Source organism: Buteo buteo, chromosome 2 (assembly GCF_964188355.1).
Source record: "Buteo buteo chromosome 2, bButBut1.hap1.1, whole genome shotgun sequence".
Classification (NCBI taxonomy): domain Eukaryota; kingdom Metazoa; phylum Chordata; class Aves; order Accipitriformes; family Accipitridae; genus Buteo; species Buteo buteo.
Genome location: NC_134172.1, coordinates 32,241,647 through 32,264,427, shown reverse-complemented (window position 1 = coordinate 32,264,427; position 22,781 = coordinate 32,241,647). Strand labels below are relative to the sequence as shown.

The window sequence follows — 22,781 nt, the reverse complement described above, 5'->3', positions numbered from 1 at the left end:
GAGACAAACTGATTCCTCCTTTAATTTCAGAGTTCTTAATAAAATTGTTCTTTGTTTGGAATCTTAAACTGGGTGTTACTATGAACAAAATGTTTGGGGATTAGGCTGTTGACAGATAGCAAAGGAGAATAGCATTTCAAAATCAGGGGTAGCAGGTTTCACCCTGTATTTTTGCATGTTCTGTGCAAGTTTACTTCGTGGTGAAATTATTATTGTTTTGTGTAAAATCTAGGTCTGTACAACAGCACATTATGTATAACATACAAGCCCTTTTACTCTGCAGGTATGGATAGATATATTTATGCACAGAGAATATGCATACAGTAACGTATTATACCTCAATCAATTTGCTACAGATGGTAGCAGTCCTGCTCGCCTTATATCTGCAAGTTGGCTTCGGAGGAGCTCCAGATAGGGTCTGCAGATTGAATCCATTCTGACACTGATAAGCCTGACTTTCCACAGTAGTCGAGATGAGGTGTTGAAGCCATCCATCTAAATACACGTTGTAAGATTATTTGCCTTTCAAGTTTGGAGGTAGTTATCTGTAAGTAATCACTCGGGATGAAATCTTGGCCCTTGGTCACTTCTTAATAAGATCGTTATTAAGGCAGAGTGCCTGTTACTTTAATAGGGTTGAGACTCTGTTCTGGGGTTAAGTAAAATGAATTTGCCGTGAGGAGGAAAGAAGTGGTGAGGAGCTGGTTGTTTGAAATGTCATTTTGTTAATTTGGATGTGTTGGTAGCTTGGTACGCTGCACTAAAATTAGATTGTATAAATAAGCAACCTTGCTCTCCTCAAAAGAAAACGGATTGAAAACATAAAATCCAACTTAGCAAAACGGTGTGTGTTTAAAATCTCTTTTAATAGGTGCACTATAAAATAAGTGTCACGCTACAATGAAGAGCGACGGGTGGAGGTTTTCAGTGATGATACAAGAACTGTTTTGAATGTTTGAAATTTTATTGTTGGAATAAGTCTGTCATCTTCAGCCACACTTAAGATGTGCTTTGAAAGGTCAAGTAGCCTTCAAGAAAGCCCCCCAAAAATGCACTAAGTATTTCTCTCAGGCTATCTTTTTTCCTTTCTGCCTCTAAAAGGGTACACTTAAGGAGTTAAAGATAAAGCTTAGCATGGTGACTGTGTCAGGGGACTGCCCGAGGAAGGCTTTAAATTTTAGAGCTACATTATCTTTCTGGCCGTGGTTAAGATAAAGATCTAATATAAAATCACTTTGGACTGTAATGCTTCCCTAAATGAAATGAAGGCGTTAACCTACTTGATTTGATACACTTTACCCTAGCTTATAAAGCTGGGAGGAAGGTGAGGTAAACTTTAATTAAAACTACAGCACAGATGCCTTCTAGCACTGTGCCCTGTACCTTGCTAGGACCGTACAGTAAGCAAAATAAAATGTACCTCACAGCCGAGGCAGCAGGCTGGAGCCGTGTTCAGTGAAAGTAATTTAATTAGTGTTGATCATGACTCCAGATGATGGTGATTTGATAAGGAATAATTTAGTACTTAACAGCCTTTTACATGCACCAACTCCATGTGGGAAGGTAAAGCAAATTGCACAAAATGAATGTGCTGCTTTCACTTGTGCCTGTGCCAGTGAGCTGGAAAACTGCCTGTTAGCAGACGTTCAGGCTCTCAGCGCTGTGATGAAATACCCAGCCAGTTCTCCGCACAGGGCTGTGGTGTGGGAGTCTCTGTACTCCCGTTATTTAAAAATAAATAAGGGAAGTAATTTTTCATAACAGATTAACTCCGAGGAAGTAGCAAATTTAAAATAAAAAAAAAATAAAAAAAAAAATAGAGCAGCATGTGGCCTTTGTGCAAATATGTGATACTGGCTTTAAAAAAGAGTCTTATTGCAGTTGTGTTTTAATTTTCTGATTCAAGTCAAAGAGATTGCCTACCTTTTCATCGGAGCCGCTGACCTGGAGTTGTGGGGCCCATCATATGCATTAAATGTGCGATGTTCATTATCTGACCAAGACATGCAAGGAGAGTCAGCAGTAAAAGTTCACTAGCAAAAACCCGAAACAAACTATTGGGTGTCAGCCTGCTTTGCGATTACAATGGAAAGCTGACTGGGCTGCATTTTGCTATATTATTAAATTGAGAATCTTTATTCAAGAAGTCCATATGGTCTCTTATTTTAGGGCAAGTTCAGACAGTTTTATTCAGAAAGAGTTCTTTCCTTGTTGTGACATTCACCACTTTTCATCTCTGTTCTTGAGTTACTGTGCTGTGCATATGTATTTGTGTACGTGTTTTACTGTCTGCTTTTCCTTTGTGATCTTTCCAGATAATTTACTATTATCCACCAAATGTAATAGCTGGATAGCAGTTTTAGAGACAATTCTTGTGAGTTTTGTGAAAATATGTGACAAAATAACATAGTGCTATCTTGCAGATGTCTCAGCTGAAAGGCAAAAGTACAAACTGTCATGTAATAGGGTACGAGAGGACCTGTTTGTGAAAGAGTTCTCTGAATGTTGCCCAACCGTGGGAAAACCTGTGGTGAGATCTGGAATCCAGATCTTACTCACAGATACTTAAAACTCAGAGTTTATTGGTTCTGATGCTTACTTCTTAAGACAGCATTTAATTTACCTCCCCACTGAACATACCCATGTGTATGCAGGTGCATTAGTATCAGAAAATACATACTGTGTAACAAATTGTCTTTTCTAAGTTCAGGTGCAAGGGAAGGGACAAGATACTATTTGATGTTATATAATAATGTCCTGATTTTGCACTGAGGTTCTCTAACAGGGACTGCTGCACATATGTGGATTTCCACAGAGGCGCAAGTGTCTGTCAGGCTGGAGCGTGATGTTCAAACTGTGGTGTTCTGGTCACAGCATCACAAATTGGTGATAAAATTGATCTCTGAACTCTAGGCTTCTCAGAATTCAAAAATGTATTCACAACCTCATTTTATTTAACCCTTTAAGGGTGTGTTTTCAAGCTGCTAAATACCTGTCTTTTAGTCCTTTGTCCTTCTAGCCACTTATTTTAGATTTGTCTAGGTGAACTTTGCATTTTCTTCTGCTTTAATTTTGGTTAAGGTTGGCTGTGAAATAAGGAAGGCTGGCTGGCTTAAACTAATGTGCTGGTTAACCTTGTCTTTACCTTTGGACTTCTTCTTAATCCAGACCAACTTATGCTTCTAATTAATGCTGCATTTCTGTCACACGCCCTCTGTTCTTTTTACCTTTTAAAAAAGTATAATTAATTTTTTTTTCTCAATTTATGTCTATATCACATTTACTATTGACTTTGGTGAGGCCAGGATTTTGTCTTGTGTATTTTTGAGAAAAATTACTGAAGCCATTTCTTGTGTATTTTGTTCAGACGTTACTTATAACTAAAGGCACGTGTAATCATCCAGTTTCATAAGTTTCACTGCAAATTTTCATGCATTCTGTGGGACAAAAAGATTACTGATCATATACTTGAAGCTGATATATGAGAAATTTATTTTGGAGTCATTTGTGTGGCACTCTTTGAAGTGAACTACTATTGCATTTATAGCTAAAAGCTACATCACTAATATTACTTAGAAACATTTGGTGCCTGGGAAGTATTTTGCCTTTGACAACATTTACAGTAGTTAAGCCAAATATAAGTGGGCTGTTATTTTCCTGCTAATGAGATGGGATCATGGCCATCATTCTATTAAACAATAAAAGTGCTAATAGCCAATGCAAAGGATCTCTGGTGTCTATTTTTCAGTTGACACCAGAAGAAATATTTGAAATGTTTATTTCCTATATTGTTTTTAGTATTACAATGGTTTAATTAATTATGTGTTTAATTATCAGTGTCTAGCTTACTTGAGAAAGCTCATTGTTAATATTGTACTTGGGTTTTAATTACATTTTCTTTCTCTTTACAGTGGCTTTTCATGGTCTCCCTGTGAAAATCAAGAAGGAACCCCATAGCCCATGTTCAGAACTTGGCTCGGCTTGCAGTCAAGAGCAACCTTTCAAGTTCAGTTATGGGGAAAAGTGCCTGTACAATGTCAGGTAAAGCAATCAGGAGCTTGTTTGCAGTGAGAACTGCTGATTTAAATGAGAACTGACGAAAGAGTAATAAAACCATAATAGAGATTTTATAAAAGTTACCTCTTCAGCAGATAACAGACTGATGAGATAATGCATTTAGCTGATGAACACTGATGGAGTTGTTTACAATTGTATCAAACACTTACATAACCATTTTAAAGCAGTGTTTTTCATCAAAATGCATATTCTCCATTCCTTCTTCGTGGAGATAGCCAGAGTTTAAAAACCCAGGGTGCGAGTGTGAAATAGAAGGAAGGAGTGTCTTGTTTTCTGCAAGTTGTGTTGAAATTACTTTTAAGATGCATTGCACACATTAGGAGAGAGAGATCTGTGTAACAGGCAAGAGATTGGCAGGTCTGAGCAACACATTAGGTATATGACAAGTTTTGCAGATGTTATATGTGTGTATTCATGAGTGATTACAATTTAAAATAGCTTTTCATTAGGCTCTGTGTCTTTGTTACCTATTCGAAAACAAGTTGTCTTCTTTTATAGGAAGAGATAATAAAACCTTTATTTATTTGTGGGGATGGAGGGGCTTGATACTACTGCATTCTTTATTGGCTTTCTTTTGGTTTGCACTTATGTGTCACTCCTTCCTTTAGTGTCAGCAGTGAAGAGTTTCCTATTGACATTTCAGTGTATTTTAGAATCTTTCATCTAGCTTGTGAGTTTTTATTCTCCTTAATGTACTACCAAAACTGTTAGCACTTAAAGCATTTACATTTAACTTTTTGGATATTAAGGGGGGGGAAGACTGGCACCTTTGCCAGTCATAGAGGAGTGATTTTGATTTCAAAAATCAAATGCATATACTTATGGATTTGATGGGTGCTAGAGGACCTGACATAGGAAGGTATGCAAGCTCGTGTTTACTATCCACCTAATGTCTGCATTTTTCCTGTTTAGAAAGAGGGATGGATGATCAAAGTGTGCTCAAGTCCTTTCCTGATTTGGGACACCTTTGAAAATAGCATCTATGTATTTGTAGGACCAGTACTTTATTTTGGGGGTGGGGGGAACCTGTCAGGAGAGGCTGCTGGCATCCTAGTGTGGGTAGCTAAGCCAACATACCATTGTTTTTCTGTGTCAGATCCCTTCCCTCTAGCTATATTGTTTTACTGTCTCACTTTGTGGTTTGTGCAAGCTCTAAAAAAGTCTTGACAGGCACTGCTGGCTCTTCCTGCTCTAGTCCAGGTGCTTCTACTTTTATGTATTTTGTATACCTCCTGTTAGAATGTCACTGTAAGACTGAATCCTTTAAAAATATATTTCTGTGCCCCAGAGAAGAAAATACTGTGTTGAACCACTTGCTTCTAACATGATTTTTTCTGTGCTCTTCACAATGTAAAGTAGAGAATTCCTCTGCCCCAAACTGGTTAATAAGGTAACTATAATAAAAAGCTTATAAATGTGACACTTGGGGTTTTTTTCTGGATGTAGATGCTACTTTTTTTTTTTTTTTCCCAGAGAAAATAACCTGACCTTCTTTCCCCTTGCCTTACTGATAGTGCCTATGATCAGAAGCCACAAGTGGGAATGAGGCCCTCCAACCCACCGACACCATCCAGCACTCCTGTGTCACCACTGCACCATGCCTCCCCAAACTCAGCTCAGACTCCTAAACCTGACCGGGTTTTCCCTACTCATCTCCCTCCATCGCAGTCCATTCAAGACAACAGCTTCCCTATGGACCACAGGTAAAACACAAAACATGTGAGAAACCCCTGCAGAGGGTATTTCAGTTGCGGCTGCAAGTCTCATATAGGTTAGCTCTGGCTTCCTGCCCACAACTATTCGTTTTTGGATAGGGGGACCAAGGTGACAACCAGCAAGGTTCAGAGTGTCAGAAATATGTGTGTTTTATGAAAGGCTGGCACCCGGCTTGGTGCACTTCAGTAGGAGTTCTTATTTGCAGTGACAGTATTAATGACCTGCTTCTTCTGTCTTGTGAGGGTGATTACAGGGTGCTAGATAATCTCGTCTAGGCTCCCTTTCCCATGAAAAGTTGGACCAGATGGTCTTTCAAAGTCCCTTCCAACTTGGGCTGTTCTTTGATTCTGTGACTCACTTGAGGCTAGTAAGCCCTACGAGGTAATGAAGTCACTAGCAGGCATGATCCTGGCTATAAATATCTGGTCTCTTGCTATGCAGTTCACCTATCTAAGAGATAAGTGGTCATGGTGTTACTGCTTCAGAATATTCTCTCGAAGGGTGGATCGTTTTTCCAAACCCTTTTGAAATGTAGCATTTCAAACAAACAAAGATGCCAACATAAACTGTACTTAAATAACATTAGTCTGAGTAAAAGCCACAAGAGCTAGAGACTAGAATTAAAGCTTAAACTGTCCTTAAGTCACCCTGTTTTGTTTTGATATGTTAGAAATCCCCAGGCAGCTGACTATATTTCTTAGCTCAGTTTTGCAACAGATATGCTCAGTGGATTTCCCTGATTTTTGAGACCAAATGGTTGTTTGTGGAATTCTATTTGTCCTAACCTTTATTGCATGAACCTGTTTTTGTCTGCTGTGTTGTGTGATTGCTCTGAGCATTTAAAATTTCAGCCGTATGTGAAGACATACATATGTTCAGAAACTCAACTTGGCTCTTAAACATTAGCAAATTAAGAAGCACCTGAAAAGAAAATCACAGTTGTTGGGAGTGCGATTTGCATGCTCTGCTCTAATAAGGGCTATTATCTCCAGGGATTTGTGCAGATCACTTCTGAAGGGGGTTGCTAAGGTTTATATTGCTGTTTTGTGCTCTGCTGACATAGTTTTAAATATCATCCAAGGCTCTCTACAAGCCCTTCTGGCGGTGAAGAAACACTGAATCGACCCCTTCAGCTACTATAGTCACCATCTCTTCCCCCTCTGTGGACTGTGGTCTAACCACGCAGGCCCCCAGTGAAGCCAGGCAGCGGTTTTGATTACAGGATGGTGGATAAATGTGTGTCTGTGTATACACCAAAGTCAAGTTGTCAGGAGACTGAAATCTCCAGAAGCTAAATAGCTTCTGTGCAGAGAGCAGTAATAAGGTTTTTCAGATGAAAGAATCTTTTAGTTTAGAGCAGCTTGTAAAGAGAGTACTGAAGCTGTATGTCAGCCCTAATTTGATTATTTATAGAGACTTGCATATACCTTAGTATATTTTTCTATACCCATAACACTTGCTCTGCACAAGCTTTGTAGGCTCTTTACATGATCCATCCCCTCCCCATCTTTGATATTCACGTTCTTTAGGGCATTTTGCACTAATGCTTCCCTTCCGTAATAGAACATCATGTGTTCTAGTGAAGTCCAAAATAGCTGACTCAGGCCAAAAAAAATCTCATTTTTCTCCTTTTTTAAAGAAAAGTACAATTGTAGTGGAAGATATTTTTTTCCCCATTTTCTTACTTATTTTGAATCTTCTCACTTCCAGTTGTTTGAAGCAAATGTGTACTTCATATTTTTGTGAAATTCAAATCTTCCCAATTTACAAGGTGATATGCTATTACAATGAGTGTATTCAGAAAATGTCATTTAAACAGATGACCTACCTATGGGAATTCATATATAAATCTATAACTCAAGGCATATTTCTTTAGAACATACATTGGTGGCATAAGATAGCATTAGTATCTAGAACATAGAGCCCATACTTCTTCATACAGGGCATGAATGTATGAACGATAAGTGGTCCTAACAAGTACTAACAGGAATCAAATCCACTTGTATAAACAAATGGCTTGATTCCATACAAAGCTTCCAGTACAACAAGTATTATTAACTTCCTTTGAGGCTTTGTGAGTGAGCCTGTTTCTTATTTTAACTTCAAGTTGCAATTTTCTGATTCACTCCTTGACAGTTCTTAATGATAATTTCTGCTTCTTTTTTTGGCTAATGAAAAAAGGAAAAGAGGGAAATGAATGCAGTGCCAGTCAGCCTAACTGTTTCATAATACATTTGGGTTTCTAAGTTTATTTTCTGCAGGTGTAGGTGGAATTGCCAAAACCCAATGTTACAGTGCAGTACTCTTTCTACTGCAAAATATAATATTTACAACAGCATTAAAAAAATTAATTTTGTCTCTACTACTACATTTTAATAGTTTCTATCTCTGTAGCTCCCACAGTATTTGTAATTAAGCTGTGACAGTAAATATTTGTCAGACCAAGTTCACAGCAGTATTATGACAGACATTAGTGGAGTTTAAATTGTTTCAGAAACAATGTACTACATATGAGTTGATAGTCAAGGATTGTATTGCCTGTGCAATCAAACCCCTGCATTCTTCTTCACTCACCGAGTTTTCTCCAGGATAATGTCTGCTTTTGCCTGTGTGAACCAAAGCTGCTTCAGATCCAAAGTACAGGAAGCTGAAGAATGAATAGTTCTTGATTTTTTTAGCATGACAGTGAGAAACTTGCAGAGGAAGGCACAGGTTTCTTTTTTTTTTTTTTGATAAAAGTGTGTCTTGCTCATGATGAGTGATAACAGGACTAGTAAGCAGTTTGTTGCAAGAACGTTGCATCTGCTATGGATTAGTGCAGACACAATATTACTACAGTGGTAGTTACTGCTACTGTGGTAACCTGCAGGAGATGACAGGAAGACTTTGTGCAGTTCATCAGGGCACAGTGAGAAAATAGCATCCTTGTATTCTTCTCTATGCTTCTGAACCTGTCGATGTCCAAGTAATTACTTCAGGCCTTTTAGTTCAGGTAGATAGATTTTATGGAAGAAACAATAAGCATAGGTTCTTGAGTAGTGTTGTATGTAAATGAAGTTAGTTTAAAACTGAATTCTCAAATTTTATGCCTACTGAAGAGCATTTGGGAGTAGTGAGTGGCAGTATGGCTTATATGGATGACTTCATGTAGAAATGACCAAGGGAACAAGTTAAAGCAGGAGGGAAATTCTTAGCAAGAATTTGCACCCTCTCCTTTTTCTGGGGTGCTTACTTTCCCTTCCCATTAGAGCTGGAATGCAGTGCCAGCCTTGCAGGTCGATTTCCCACAGTGCTATCCCAGAGAGGACAGAACTGTGGACTTTTACCCAGGAATGATTCCAGTTGTTATGGCAGACAATACTCTCTATTCAGAATGTTTGTTGTGGTGAGAATGGTTTCCATGTAACAGTAGCAATATGTTGCTAATACTTGTGAAAGTACAGAGAACTCTACCTAAGCCTCCTTTGTGTTACTATGGTGGGGTTTCAGTCTTTCTACTGGTTTGAAGCTGGTGCATTTCCTGTTTGGGTCTTCTGTTGAGAGAAGATACTGAAAGCAAAGAGGATGGTGGTGGGGACAGGTCTTAGAGCTGGTATTAATAGGTGGGGTTTTTTGTTTCTTTGCTTGTTGCTGTTCTACAATACAAGTGATCCTGATGGGAGCACTTGGCATGATCATAAGCTAAGTGTTTGCTACTGAGAAAGGGATACAGCCACTAATCATGACCTGTGAAGATCTTTGGGAAATGGAATGTAGCTCAAGTCCTTTACATGACCTCTCTAACTTGTGTCCTAGATTTCGCCGCCAGCTCTCTGAACCTTGCAATTCTTTCCCACCTTTGCCTGCAATGCCAAGGGAAGGACGTCCAATATATCAGCGCCAGATGTCTGAGCCAAACATCCCTTTCCCACCTCAAGGTTTTAAGCAGGAGTACCATGATCCAGTTTATGAACACAACGCTATGGTTGGCAGTGCAGCCAGTCAAAATTTCCCCCCTCCTCTGATGATTAAACAGGAACCTAGAGATTTTGCATATGATTCAGGTAGGTGAGACTCTCCTTCAGTCCTCCATAGTAAAGTAATATATGAGTCCAAGCCAGTGCTATTGATGTTTTGATCATATGAATTGAAACTTGCTATTTTGGCTTCTAAGTCTCCTGAAGTAGTTTATGTCTTACAAAGTAGTAAGATTGCTACATAGTACAATGTGACTTGAGCCACCGTTGCTTGCTCTGTAAAGGATTTCATTTTCCAGAACTCTCTGTCCAGAAAGTGCACAGGTTAAAGAAGCTGGAGAAGAAAAAATAACGAGTGCAAAATTGAGCTTTGCTTAAGAGGGGCTTGTTCTGACTCTCATCTCTGACCTCTGAATTTGTGTGCTCCATTTTACGAGCTCTTTCATTTGTCTGCCAGAAATAGAGGACTCTTTCTCCTTTTGCTTGCACTACTTTAAATCAGGAGTAACTCCGCTGAAGTGGGGTTTATACAGCTATAAAACCAATGAGGGAGAAGAATCAGCCAAATTGGTGTCAGCTTCTCAGTTTGTGCATACTGCTGTGTTTTGTGGAGGTACATAATCTGTGATGCCAGGTTGCTGATGTAGAGAATACGCTGTTGCTATTAATAATGGTTATTATGATTGTGCTTATAGGGCAACTGGAATGGAGTCTTATTGCTCTATGGACAGTACAAAACAGAGGAGGTGGTGGCAGAGCCTGCTCTCAATAGCTTCTGGTCAAAATAGAAAAGATAAGCGGTAGAATGGATACAAACATAAATCAAGGGAATAACATTGTAAATGTTTGCCATGATTTAAGCACAATATTTATATTATACTTGGGAAAAGAGAGAGAGAATTAGGGAAGAAAAAAGGAGTTTAGTAATGAGTACCAAGTAACAAGGAGAAGGAAGCTGGAAGGGTGGTATGGAGAGAAGCTGAGATTAGAACAGCATGGAGTGGGCTAGGTGGGGTAAACAGTTAATCGGTATGGCGCCAAGAAAATGCAATCAAAACACATTTTTCAGTTTTGGTATAAGTGATTTCTGCAGCTCCTCTTCAGTCCCTGCCTCTGTCCTGTTTTGTGTATACCACACTGTTGAAAGGGAGGGATTTCAGTGAGTCCTTACTATGCTTCTGGAGAAGGGTACATTGCTTTTGTACACATGCATGCTGATTTCAGTGGGGGAATGGGTGGCCCTGTCTGACTTCAGTCTGACTCTCTTCTTCTGGGTGCTGCAGTAGCTGCAGCGCTTTCTTGCTGGTTCAGTCTCTGGCTAGATGCTTTTGCAGTTTTTTTCCCAAAGGCTAAATGGAAGCTGTATTGAGGTCTCCTTTGCAAGTTTAGTCCATGACAAACTATGTTGCAGTTTGATACAGTGGAGAACTGGGTTTTATTGTCTTTTCTGTAGCTAACTTAACATTGTCTATTTAGTGGGGTATTTTGTGGTATTGTTAATGTAAAGTGCTTGTTTTAGAGTTGATCTCTATGTTAGAACAGGGGAATTTGGAAAGTAGAGCTGCTTTCTTCTTTCTTATTCTTGACAAGCAGAGAACCGATCCTTAGGTAAATTTGAGTTAGGCCTACAAAGGGAGGAGACCAAGGGTGAAATATTTGTCCAAGTTGAAATATAAGACAAGATGAAAATGAGCTCAGATTACAAGGATCAGATCTAGATCTCAACCTGTTCATTGATGAGGGTTCTGAGATACGTGGCTTTGGCAGTCATGTATCTTTAGTCTTGCAGAGCAGCATGGGAGAGACTGTCTGCATAGTTAATGTGGCAATGGATAATAAATGGGGGACTGCAGCTTCAGGCACTGCCAGTCCCTTGCAACATTCACAAACACCGTTATTCATCCTGCTAAATTAAAGGCTGAAAAAAGGCCCTTTTGTAAGCATGCTTCATATTTGGCTAGGAAGTGGGATCTCCTTATTGTATACTATTACTTTAAATCTGGGTTGGCTGCTAGCAGTCGTCTTCCTTTGGAATATTCTTTATGGAAAAAAGCAGGAAATTATATTCTGAAAGGAAGATGCACAAACTTGTATCCAGTTCTGTCGTGCCTTTTTTTTTGTGCCAGCAAGAACAACATTCCACTTTATAGTAATGATGTCCAAGCAAAATTGTTGTTTCTTTTGTAGATGAATAATTAGTTTTTAAAAATGTAATAGCTGTGTAACCAGTGGTCATGAAAAATTAATCTGTTGGTATCAGGAAGTACTTTTATTGGCCTCAGAATCACTGCATTTAAGTTGACACATCTGTACACTCCATAAATTGCAGTCAACAACTGTGGTCTGTTGATATTTTGTCTTGTTACCATCTGTTCTCTAGAAACCATCATTTTCCATCCTTGCTAAGAGTACATTAAATAACCCCTTAGGAAACATAATGTATTTGTCACTGAATCATTGATTTCATTTTTCACCTATGGATGTTCAGGGAAGGAGGAATGCCAGAGTGAGAAGTCTTTTGCATAGTATTTTACTGCAGTTCACATAAGAATATAGAAACATATTTTAAAAGTTCATTGTAATACACCGAGATGTTCCTTTTGGGATGTTTTTGAAAGAGCCTCATAAAAGTTCATTGCTTTTGTGCACTATACTTTTATACTTTGTGGGAAGCTGGTGAATGAAAAGCATTATTATGGAATGATTATAACTATTAAAACATGACATTAATTATGACATGGGAAATGGCAGATCAATTAGTTGTAATTGTAATTGCAGGTATGCAGTTTCTACTGCAGAATGTTTGAGATAATGGAAAAAGAAAAATGTCAACAGAGTAGAAGCTCTTCCTTATCCATCCACGCTTCTAGAAGTCACAGTGCATCATACATGTTCAATCAATCAGACTTATTTTCTGCCATGGATTTTTTTTTTTTTTCATGGCTGCCAGTCAGATATTTAGTACTTGATGCTATGTGTAGCAACTTTAAGCACAAAGATGCAGCCAAGGACAAACAGAGCTTTGAGATTTTGCATCATTAATGAATATGCTCCAGAAGACTTCCCAACACCTTTGTTTACAAGGGCTAATAGTGGGCGATCCTGTGCAGTTAGCACTTCTAAAATTCAATTCATGTATTCAGGTACTTAAAAGGGCTAAACTTGAGATACCTCATCTATTCTGGGCTTTATTTTTAAGCAGGATCTTTGCAGGTTTGCTCCTCCCTACTTAATGTAATTCGCAAATGTACTAATGTATGACTCTAGCTATGCATGTATCAACTAACACTAAAAATCTAGTTGTAAAATGACAAATTATTAAGTTTAAATCTCATATTTCATTTTGCCCAACTGAAATAGTTACTTTGTTTGGAAAGTTCTTTGTGACCATGTCTTTGGGAACGTTGAAATTTGTCGAACAGTGGTGTTAGAGATAAGTAGAGGAGGAATCGTTGCTTGCATATACTTATTACTGATTGCCAGGAATTTATCTGTTGAAATCTGTCTAGATTCAGTCTTTCCTGAGCAGGTTAGAGGCATTAGCAGGGCTATTCTCACAGTTACATTTCAGGGTAGCCTCACGATTAATATTCTTGAATGGACCTTAGAAAATTTTGATTCTTTCCCTGTCACTTCCAAAGTTTTCTTCCAAGATACTAGTCACATCACTTAAAGAATGAACTATCCAGACAGAATTATTAGGCTCCATATCTTGCTTTCTGAGTTGCTCATCCCTTTAATTCCTGAGGCTTCACAAGCAATAAATACCTTGTGTTGGCATGTGAGAATGGATGGGGAACTGCCCCTCTGTTAAGAGAGATGAGTGGAGGCAGAGACACACATCAGGTATATATACCTGTTTATTTTAGGTACCCAGTTAGGACAGGATAATTTTTAAAGAACATTATGTATTACATATGTTCAAAGCTTAGCTCCTAGAGACTTAGTACTTCTAGACGAGGAGGTACGGGAACATCAGATTAGAGTCCCTGTGTAAGCACTGCAAAAATAAGAAATACATAATACAAGAAGTCTGGCAGAAGCGACGTGACCACTTTGGAAAAGTTTGGTGTGGCTGGAATGGGCTTTGTTGGGGCCTAAAATCGACCATTCACCTGTATTAATCTTGAGGTCATCTTTTCCTTTCTTGAAATGTTCTGCCTCATTAAGTACACAACGTCCAGCCTCTGTAACAAATGAAGCAGGGGCTGCATCTGCAAAGCTGTTTATGGCATGGCTGTCCCTCCCCCAAACAGTTTTGACCTGTGCCCTCAAAAGACAAGAGTGCCGAGGCAAAAGGCTGTATCCTAATTCATTTGCAACAAAAGGGTTGTATCAAGGTTGCCGAGGAAGTTGTAATTATGACACTTCTTAACCTCCTGAGTTTGCTCTTGTAGGTATAGGATGTTTTTAGCATTCTACCATCCATGTTATAAATGTGTATTTACCTAATGACTGGGAACAGAATAAAAAGCAAGAGTCCTTTCAAATACATGATCCAGTGTTTTTTTGAAAAGCAAATCAATGCAAGCTAATGTGGAAAAAGATCCCTACTAGCACATTCTTCCCTAGATATCGGTTGACATGTCCTTAAATTTGGGAGTTTGCAGAACAGCATGAGAGAATCTGTTGAATTAAAATTTCAAGGGAGAAAAAAATTAAATTCATTTCTTGGAAGTATATTTATTTGCAGATTGCCCTTTTTTTTTCCTTCCCTTTTTTAAACAACAGTTGGGTAGTCTATTGTACATCTTGGAGGAAAAGTTTAGACATTTGGAGTTGCTAGTATGAAGGAAAAAAAGGAAATCTTAGCTGTCAGTCAGAGTCAGTGCAGGTTTGCTTTTTCCAGGAAATTCTCTAGTGCATTGACCAGTGCAGCATTTAAAATGACACAACTCATGGTGCTTCTACTACTGTCTTTAATTATTATATTGGCTAATTTTTGTACAGTGCTTTGAAAATGTAAAGCACTGTATGAGTGCTAAGTATTATTACTACAATTATTCCCCTGGGAGATTATTTCACAGACTAATAGACTTCACAGTTAAGAAATATTTCTTGATCGTAAGCCTAAATTTTCCCTTTGATCAGTTCCATTCCTTTGCTCATAGCTACACTTCTTTGGCTCATCCTAAACAATTCCTTGGTATTAACGTACCACCTCTAAATCTCTACAGACAGTTTGCATGTATGCTCTTAGTCTGTCTGTGTGACTTGTTGTTGAGATCTTGCTTCATAAATCCTCCAGATGCTTAATCTTTTCCTCACATTCTCTCTAGGTTTTTTTTTTTCTTTCCTCCTTTTTTTTTTTTTTTTGTCAGGCTGCAAATATTCGCAGTCTTTTTGGACATAGTTTTATAAAATGCTCTGGGAAACAGAACTGACTCCATCATTTTCCCAGATATCGTGCTTCAGTACACACATCTCAAAACTGCATCTCCTTATGGCCTTAAAGAAATTCTTTTACACAGCTGTACAATTGTTCTCAATGAAAATCTGACTGGCATAAAGGCAGGAGGGGAGAAGGGATAGGGGTTTGCTCTTGAATTCAGTAGGTTGAAGAAGTCTCCCCTCCTCATTTTTGGTTTTGAAGTTTTCCCGAGTCTCACTTCTGTGGTTTAAAATATTTCACCCTCTTGTTTCAGGAGCTTGTCTTTGCTGTGTTGCTTCAGTGAAATGAGCGTGGATTTGTTCAGTAGTTGGGCTGTACTGCAGCTTTGTACTTGCTTTTTAAACACATAAACACTAATTTGCTGTTGGATGGTATGACAGTAGAAAATAAGGGCATCCAAGGGGGAAACTTGGGAAACCTGGACTTCAGAAGATTGCTATGAGAGGCAGAATTTTAACTTTTCACCTGCTTCCCATCTAGCTCATTTCCTCTATTGACTAATTCTGTCTGAAAGAAATCTGTGGTTAGAATAGAATTCATTTTGTAATATTATCTTCATGAACAAAGGAAAACCTGAACACAAAGTTAATGTGAGCATATAGGCAGGAGACCATACATCTATTTTTGCTTTCAAGGCAGACAACACGATCTGAAAAATTGTCCTGCAGTCCCTGTTTTTCAAAGAAATGGATAAATATCCTCTAAATCTACAGTTACAGTAAGTGGCACTGGCTAATGATTTGATTTGAGGATTGAGAGCGCAGTCTGGATTTACTCTTTGTGCATTAACGCAGGTCAAATGGACACAGGCTGCATTTTAAATCAGTAATGGAAGGCTGAAGCCTGCCTTAAACCAATCACATCAGCCTTACCCAAGACCGATTGATCCCGAGAGACTGAGCCCTGTGAGCATAGCTTTTATATGAATGGACTCTGTGCAGCCTGAAGTTTCATTCATAAAATGGATGCTGAAGGGGGAAAAAAAAAAACAACCCACACACGCCAAACCCTGGAATGTCCATTTATGCGGAGCTGAAGGGTGTAGTGTTCCCTCAGCTGCTGCTTTTGCCAGTTGCCTTCAAGTAATGATTAATGCTCCTTGGCCCTGCCTGCCTGTAACCTGACACCATTTATGGCCTTGGTGTGTTTCTAATGTATAGTGAATGAGAAGGCTACATTCTCAAATCAGAAACATAAACAGGAACTGGTTGGTCTGAATTCCATTCAAATATGTCACTTCAGCCGTGCAGTGTTTGTCCAACTTCGATTTTACAGGCAGGGGACGGGGTGGGGGAGAAAAAGCAACACAGACATTTTTGCAGTAAGATTACCAACAAAAGGAGCGAGGGAGAAAGAAAATACTGCCGTCTTTTGTTGAATTCAAAGGGAAGCGATGTTTAAAATACATTTTACAGTTACTGAGGTTAATAAAAGCAAATACATGATTTTAAAGTATGCTCAAAAGATCAGCTCCATGTGGAATTTCAATTCAGAGCTGAATGTATGAGCCTTTGTTTTCCTGTTCTGCTGTATAAAAAGTTACACATCGCCTAGACAGGCTGTTGACATCTGGTCTCAGAAAATGCATTAGATGTTGTCATAGATCTAAAAACCAAAGTTGTGGAAAGGAAGCTGTTTGCTTAAGGTTTTTTTTTCTGTATGTGTGTAATAATTCCACTTAGATGTGAGCTGGTGGGGCCAAATCTAGTTCTCCGGTAGGTGTTTGTCAAATGAGGTGTAAGAAATTAGGCTTAACAAATTTTAATTAGCTATTTTTTTGGAGGGAATGTGTGTATCTATGAGTGCACAGACTTGTAGATTCCCCCCCCCCCCCCAATTGGTTGTATGAAGGCTAGTGAGAGACAAAAAGATGAACAAAACCTTCCATTCTGAATGTTTTTAAACTGCATAATGATTTGCAAAAAGAATGCTTAATTTTTAGGTTGATTTTTAGAGAAGATAGTGACTCTATTTCACCCAGGTAACTTCAGTGCACCTACTTTTTTCATGTTGAACCTGGTCATGAAAAAACAATGCTGACTTTTGTATTGCCAGGATTTTACCAATTTGTAGGACTCTGTTGTAAATACATGGCTTCTGAGGGGATAGTGCTTTTAAAGGTGGTTGAACTTAAACCTGATCCGCCAGCATTTGAGTTGTGAAATATGCTCAAGCAATTATTGTATAGGGAGATTGTCATTAGTTCTAGTATTTCTGCCTTAGTTCTAGTATTTCTGCCTGAATGTCTCTTTTTGGAGAGACATACAAGTTTTAATCTAAATGTGTTCTGCAGGTTTACAAAATCGTAGGTTTCATGGTCAAAAAGAATCATTTGGTACTTATCCCCACAAAACACAGATTGTGCATTTTTCTTAGTGATGCCTGGTGCCACCTTAGCCACTTGTTATGATCTAGTTTGAAGAATTGCCTTTCTTACCTAAAAAGCTCTGCCTGTTTTCCAGTATTGCTTTTCACCCTTGGGCTGGTCAGAGCTTCTCGGTGGTGGTAAACAGCTGCTTTCCACCCAGAGGCTAAATGTGTTTCAGTGGTGGATGGAGCACTCCTTTGTAAACAGTTTGTCAGTGCTCTTGGAAATCCATGAACAGAAAAGTTAGTCGCAGCGTGATTGTGATGTTTTAAGTTTGAGGCCAGAACTGTGATGTGTTGTAGCTTGAACATTTTATTTTAAAAAGGCTACCTTTTGTCTCTGCACTTCGTAAAAATCTCTCCCACTGCACCAACCACCTCTCCATGTACCAGAGAAGTGCTTGTATTGCTCAAGTAAGCACTTGGTGAAGCTCTGCAAGGCACCGAAGGGGGGACCGGCATACTCAGAGTGTGTGTAGCACAGGGTCAGGCTGACCCGTGTGAGTGGCACTTGGGAGCTAGGTTGGTCCCAGCTACCGGAGGGGCTTGTGCATGCCCTTCTGTGCCTGGTAGCACAAAGGGAAAGAATCTGCATGTACTGTATTTCTTGCCTATAGGAAGAGAAGTTGCACAGCACATTTAAGTCTGTCTGTATAGATATACCAACTCTGAGTTGTTGAAGTAGGAGCCAAAACCCCATGTAATTACTTCTCAGACCAAAAGGACAATTGAGGAGGATATGGTGTAAGTTAAATTACAGGACTGGCTGTATCCACTGCCAGTGGAGTCCCTCCAAATTTTGGGGGAACTGCTCCTTTGGGAGCAGTTCCTTTTGGGAACTGTTCTTAATATGACTTAGTTGGTAATAAAGTGTAAATCGGAGAAGTAGGTGGGCAAACAATAAGAAGATTCCAGTTTTAGTGTCATCACTTTGTTTTATAGCTGTAGGGAAGCAGGCAAGTTTGATGTATGAGTTGAGGTGTTTGGTGAATTTGAGTGACGTGTTAGCAGGCTTGCTGTGTAAGACAGCCGCTTGCCAGTACACGGTAGTGTTCACCTGACCTACCATGCAGATACCAAGGCCAAGCAGGTAGCTCAGCTTCTTCACTCACCCTGTTTCAGATTGTACACACCTTCTAAGCCTCAGTCTCCCTGTGTCTCTCTCTGCACTTGCACATATATAATGCAATACTTCTGTATCACACTGTGCTTTGTCACATGCACGTGGGTAGTGCCCTGGGCCTCCACATCTTCAGATGATGTTGATAAAGTGAACTAAAAAGTAATTCAGAGTTAGAGTGTAATGTAACAACGTGTCTTTTAATTAGGAAGGCTACGTATGGTCAGAAACAGGAACTGCCGAAGAATAAATCTTGGTTCAGGTTTCCAGTTCCTGCTTTGCTCTGCTTCATTCAGGAGAAAACAGTCGCTTCATCCCATTGCCTGCAGAAGCTTCGTCTTCCCTATGTCTCGCCTAGCTAGGGATGCGGGCTGAATTTCTGTTTGTTTCTATGCAGGGTGTGATTGTGGGTCTGAAACCTGGTCCTTATGTATGAAAAACAATCAGAAAAGAGGATTTAAGGATTCCTTACGCGCTTTGAGTTATACAGGGCTGAGACAACCTAACCCTTTAAATTCTGATATGATAATTAATATGAAATACTTCCTTACCAAGGGACCACTCAAGTGTCTTACTTGATAATGAAACCTAGAACCTGTGCCTGCTAAATTCAATAGCAGATTTTTCTTGTCCTGAGGAAGTCTGTCTGGGCTTTTTCTGCTTTGATGTATTTTGACTAAGGCACAGCAGAGCTTATTTCCAGTGTTTTTCTCTGTGGCAGTCCAGATGAGAAGGCATTTCTGCAGTGTCTAGATTACACGTAATTTTAAAACAACACCTACTGGGAAAAAGTGATTTCAAACCAACATGATATAAGGCCATATTAATTGTTTTAAGATGACTGCTATGTTGCTGTTAGCAAGAGGAGCAATGAAGAATGACCTCTAAGTATTCCAAATTAATAATAAAAGATAAATTAATTTTCTTACGTCTCCATATTTTCAGTTAGTTTGGATTTTCTTAAAGGGACTGTGCTATTCTTGAGATGATGTAACTTTACAATGTGAATTACTTCATTAAAAGTCTGAAATAAGCTTGTTGTGTGTCCTAAATCCAGGCACATTTTTCTTCAAAGACTAAAAAGTGCTAAAAGGTGATAGAATCAGTCACCTCAGACACTTGGATCCTGCCCTGGAAGTATTTTATGCCTACTTCGGTCTTACTTGTTGTCTTCAAACAATGCTTTAAGGAGAAGAAAACATATAATTGCTCTGTAATTTCTGCACTAAAATGTTTTCTTTTGAAGTAGCTCCGCTTAGCTTGTAAAAATACTTCTGGGTCTTAGTCAAGCATTTAGTACAATTTAAAACTGCAATGCTAAATTTCATTGGTTGGACTTTTTATTAGATAAGGTAGAAATGAAAGCAGCAGGCAATTTAATTAGCAGTAATTTTTCTGGGCAAGTCATTACTTTGATGAACTTCAGAGCAATGTTTATGGCTCCTAATTAACCATGTTAGTCATTTGATTGAATAATCACTTTGGAAATGTTTCTACAATTTGATTAGAGTCTGACCCACTCTGATAGTCATAAATTAACTGATAGCACTTTAGGATAACAAGACTCTAGTTACTTTACGAGAAATAAACTCTTCCTTGCTGTATTTTTCGGTCCTCTGTGGACTGTTTAAGCATAAGCTAACCAGAAGATTAAGTAATGTTGGTACAAACAATGCTTGCCTTAAAAAGACTCCAGATGTTAATTATAATTGACTTAGGAGCATGGGAGATGAAACCCCAAGCTGGCTAAGAACACGCTTCTCGGATGCCTGCATAATTCTTTATTCCGTATACTCTGCTGTATCACTTTGCAAGAGTGGAGTTCATGAGTCAAAAAGGGGTTTGCTGCCAATACTAGTGAATTTTTACCTAAAATAGAAAATAGCATCTGTTTCAGTTCTACAACTTCCTCTTTTTTTACGTAGATTTTTCCATTCTCCTTAAAATTCAATTTACTCGGTAACATGAGTGATTCCTTGCAGGTGAACCACTACTTGTAGCCTTGACTTGTAGTCTACAGAGCTATACTTGACTCGGGTGATCACTGAATCACTGATTCCTGTGGTTGCTCAGAATAGCTGCCTGAGATGTTAGAGATTCTCAAGGCCTGAGCAGGCAGGCACTGAGCATTTCATCGAGAGAGGAGGTAATGAAGAGTTTGGCACAGATGTGCAAGAGAGACCATGGACTGTTAGAGGAAACTTATTATTACTGCCCTGTGTTTCACTTGTTTTGTGAAGTCAGTGTAAAACCTCATTTTCTTATCCTGCCAAATCTTTGATACTCATCACTAGTCAGTGAACAGTGAAATTTGGAATCACAGTCTGAAAGAGTCTGTAGGCAGTGTTGGAAAAATAATGTCTGCTCTTTTGACCTCTGCTTGCATCTCTTGAAGAGTTACAAGTTACTGGTAACAGATTGCATAGCTTAGGGTAGGAGTTTACCACAAGATCAAATAGACTTTGTTAAGCAAGACTTTTGATATCCAAGAAGTGAGTTAAACATGGTCTAGAAGGGCAAACAATTATGGTGTATTTCTGTTTGCAAGTCCCTGTGCACAGGGTGTGGCTGCTTGGGGACAATGTAAGACATGGAGTCTAAAAAGCAACATCCTACTCTAAATTCACTCTGACATTCCTTGTATTAATGTAGAATTTACAAGTCTCCAGTGTGATTGGCAGGCTTTTCTGTGTAATTGATTAAAAATATAAGGTCAAATTTGTTACAAAGATAGATATACAAGCACAGGGTTTAAAGTATTTGTGTGGATTTTTTGGTCCATGAGTGGTCTACAGTGTAATTGTCATGGGAGTCAGCTTTCAGCAAAGTTGATTACATTAAGGGTTTGAGTTCAAGTGCCTATGTTAGATGGGATCTGTGATCCTCACATTCTGATTTTCTCCTCCTCCATGCCTCGTGCGTGCTGCTCTGAAATGCTGACTGTGTGTTGACAGGTTCACCCTCGCTGTAACTTGCATCCTTTTTGTTGCTCTTCTGCCTGCAGCCTGTCTCATTGATAACCTGCACACTTTTAATTCCAGACAGTCTTTTCACTAGCATTGTCGTCTTCTCCTTTCAGAAGTGCCTAGCTGCCATTCCATTTACATGAGGCAAGAAGGCTTCCTGGCTCACCCAAACAGAACAGAAGTTAAGTTTTCTATTATGTACCACTTTTGTATGAGAGAAACGTAAAAAACTAAAAAAAACTGGAGGGATTTGGGTTTCACTGATTTAATTCTGCTCTGGGAAGACTCTCATCATCTTTCTTTCCCTTCCCAGTCTTCAGTTTCTGATGCACTGATTTTTTTTGTAGCTTCTTTTAGTGCCACAGTTTGATCAGGATAGAAGCAATTTTATTATGAATTTACTCATTTTGCTTTTCAAGGCCTCTAGCAGTTGAAAGGAAGAGACACTTAAAAATTTGTCCATTATTTCACCTGTTCTGCTCAAGTGATATTTTCCAGGCTATTGGTGTGACAGGCTCACTTAACTGTTAAGTAACCCATTTTATACTTTAAATTCAGTGAAGTTTTTTGGCTTTTCCTTTTGTTACGATTTCTGCAATGTTTTAGTGCTGCTTAGACCCAAATTGTACAGCCACGTGATATGTACGAAAACTCCCAGTGACTTCACTAGGATAGAGCTTTATATAAAAGTACTTTATATGTATTAAAAATAAGGCGGCCAACAGAACTAAGAAAAAATGACCACTGAAAGGGAGGTTGTACCCTCCACTCTCCTGCTTTGGTGTATCTTTCTTGACAATATGTGATATTTCTGTTTGTTTGTTTAGGGTTTATTTGTTTTTCTTCCAAGGGGCAAATTTCACAAACATGAGAGAAATTGGTTTTGAGATTGATGATAATTCAGACAAATGTATGAATCAAAGTCCTCTAGTAAGACTTCATTCACTAGTGAAAAGACACAACTAGAAAGATAACAGATCTGGCTAAAAGCCCAACTCCTTCTGGGGTAGAATAAAGGCAGAAAATAGAAATAAAAGGTAGTGTTTAACAAGGAGGGTGAAGCAGGAGATGGAAATTTATAACAGTCTTGATATATGAAATTATATGAAGTATAGAAGCTTGATAAGGGAGATGAAAGACATCAGGGAAAAATCCACAAACTGCAGGGCTAAGGTCAACAGATTTTA

General features: G+C 38.8%; 1 protein-coding gene across 3 annotated transcripts in view; it reads left to right on the top strand.

Moving 5' to 3' along the window:
• ETV1 (ETS variant transcription factor 1) overlaps nucleotides 1–22,781 on the top strand; it is a 66,413-nt gene that overhangs the window by 29,941 nt on the left and 13,691 nt on the right. For 2 of the 3 annotated variants that reach the window (XM_075050048.1, XM_075050057.1), the window contains exons 6-9: nucleotides 3,912–4,041; nucleotides 5,592–5,780; nucleotides 9,589–9,836; nucleotides 21,708–21,776. In XM_075050048.1, coding sequence (XP_074906149.1) covers nucleotides 3,912–4,041; nucleotides 5,592–5,780; nucleotides 9,589–9,836; nucleotides 21,708–21,776 — 636 coding nt within the window. The remainder of the gene's footprint in view (nucleotides 1–3,911; nucleotides 4,042–5,591; nucleotides 5,781–9,588; nucleotides 9,837–21,707; nucleotides 21,777–22,781) is intronic. The other variant, XM_075050066.1, reaches the window with a different exon arrangement.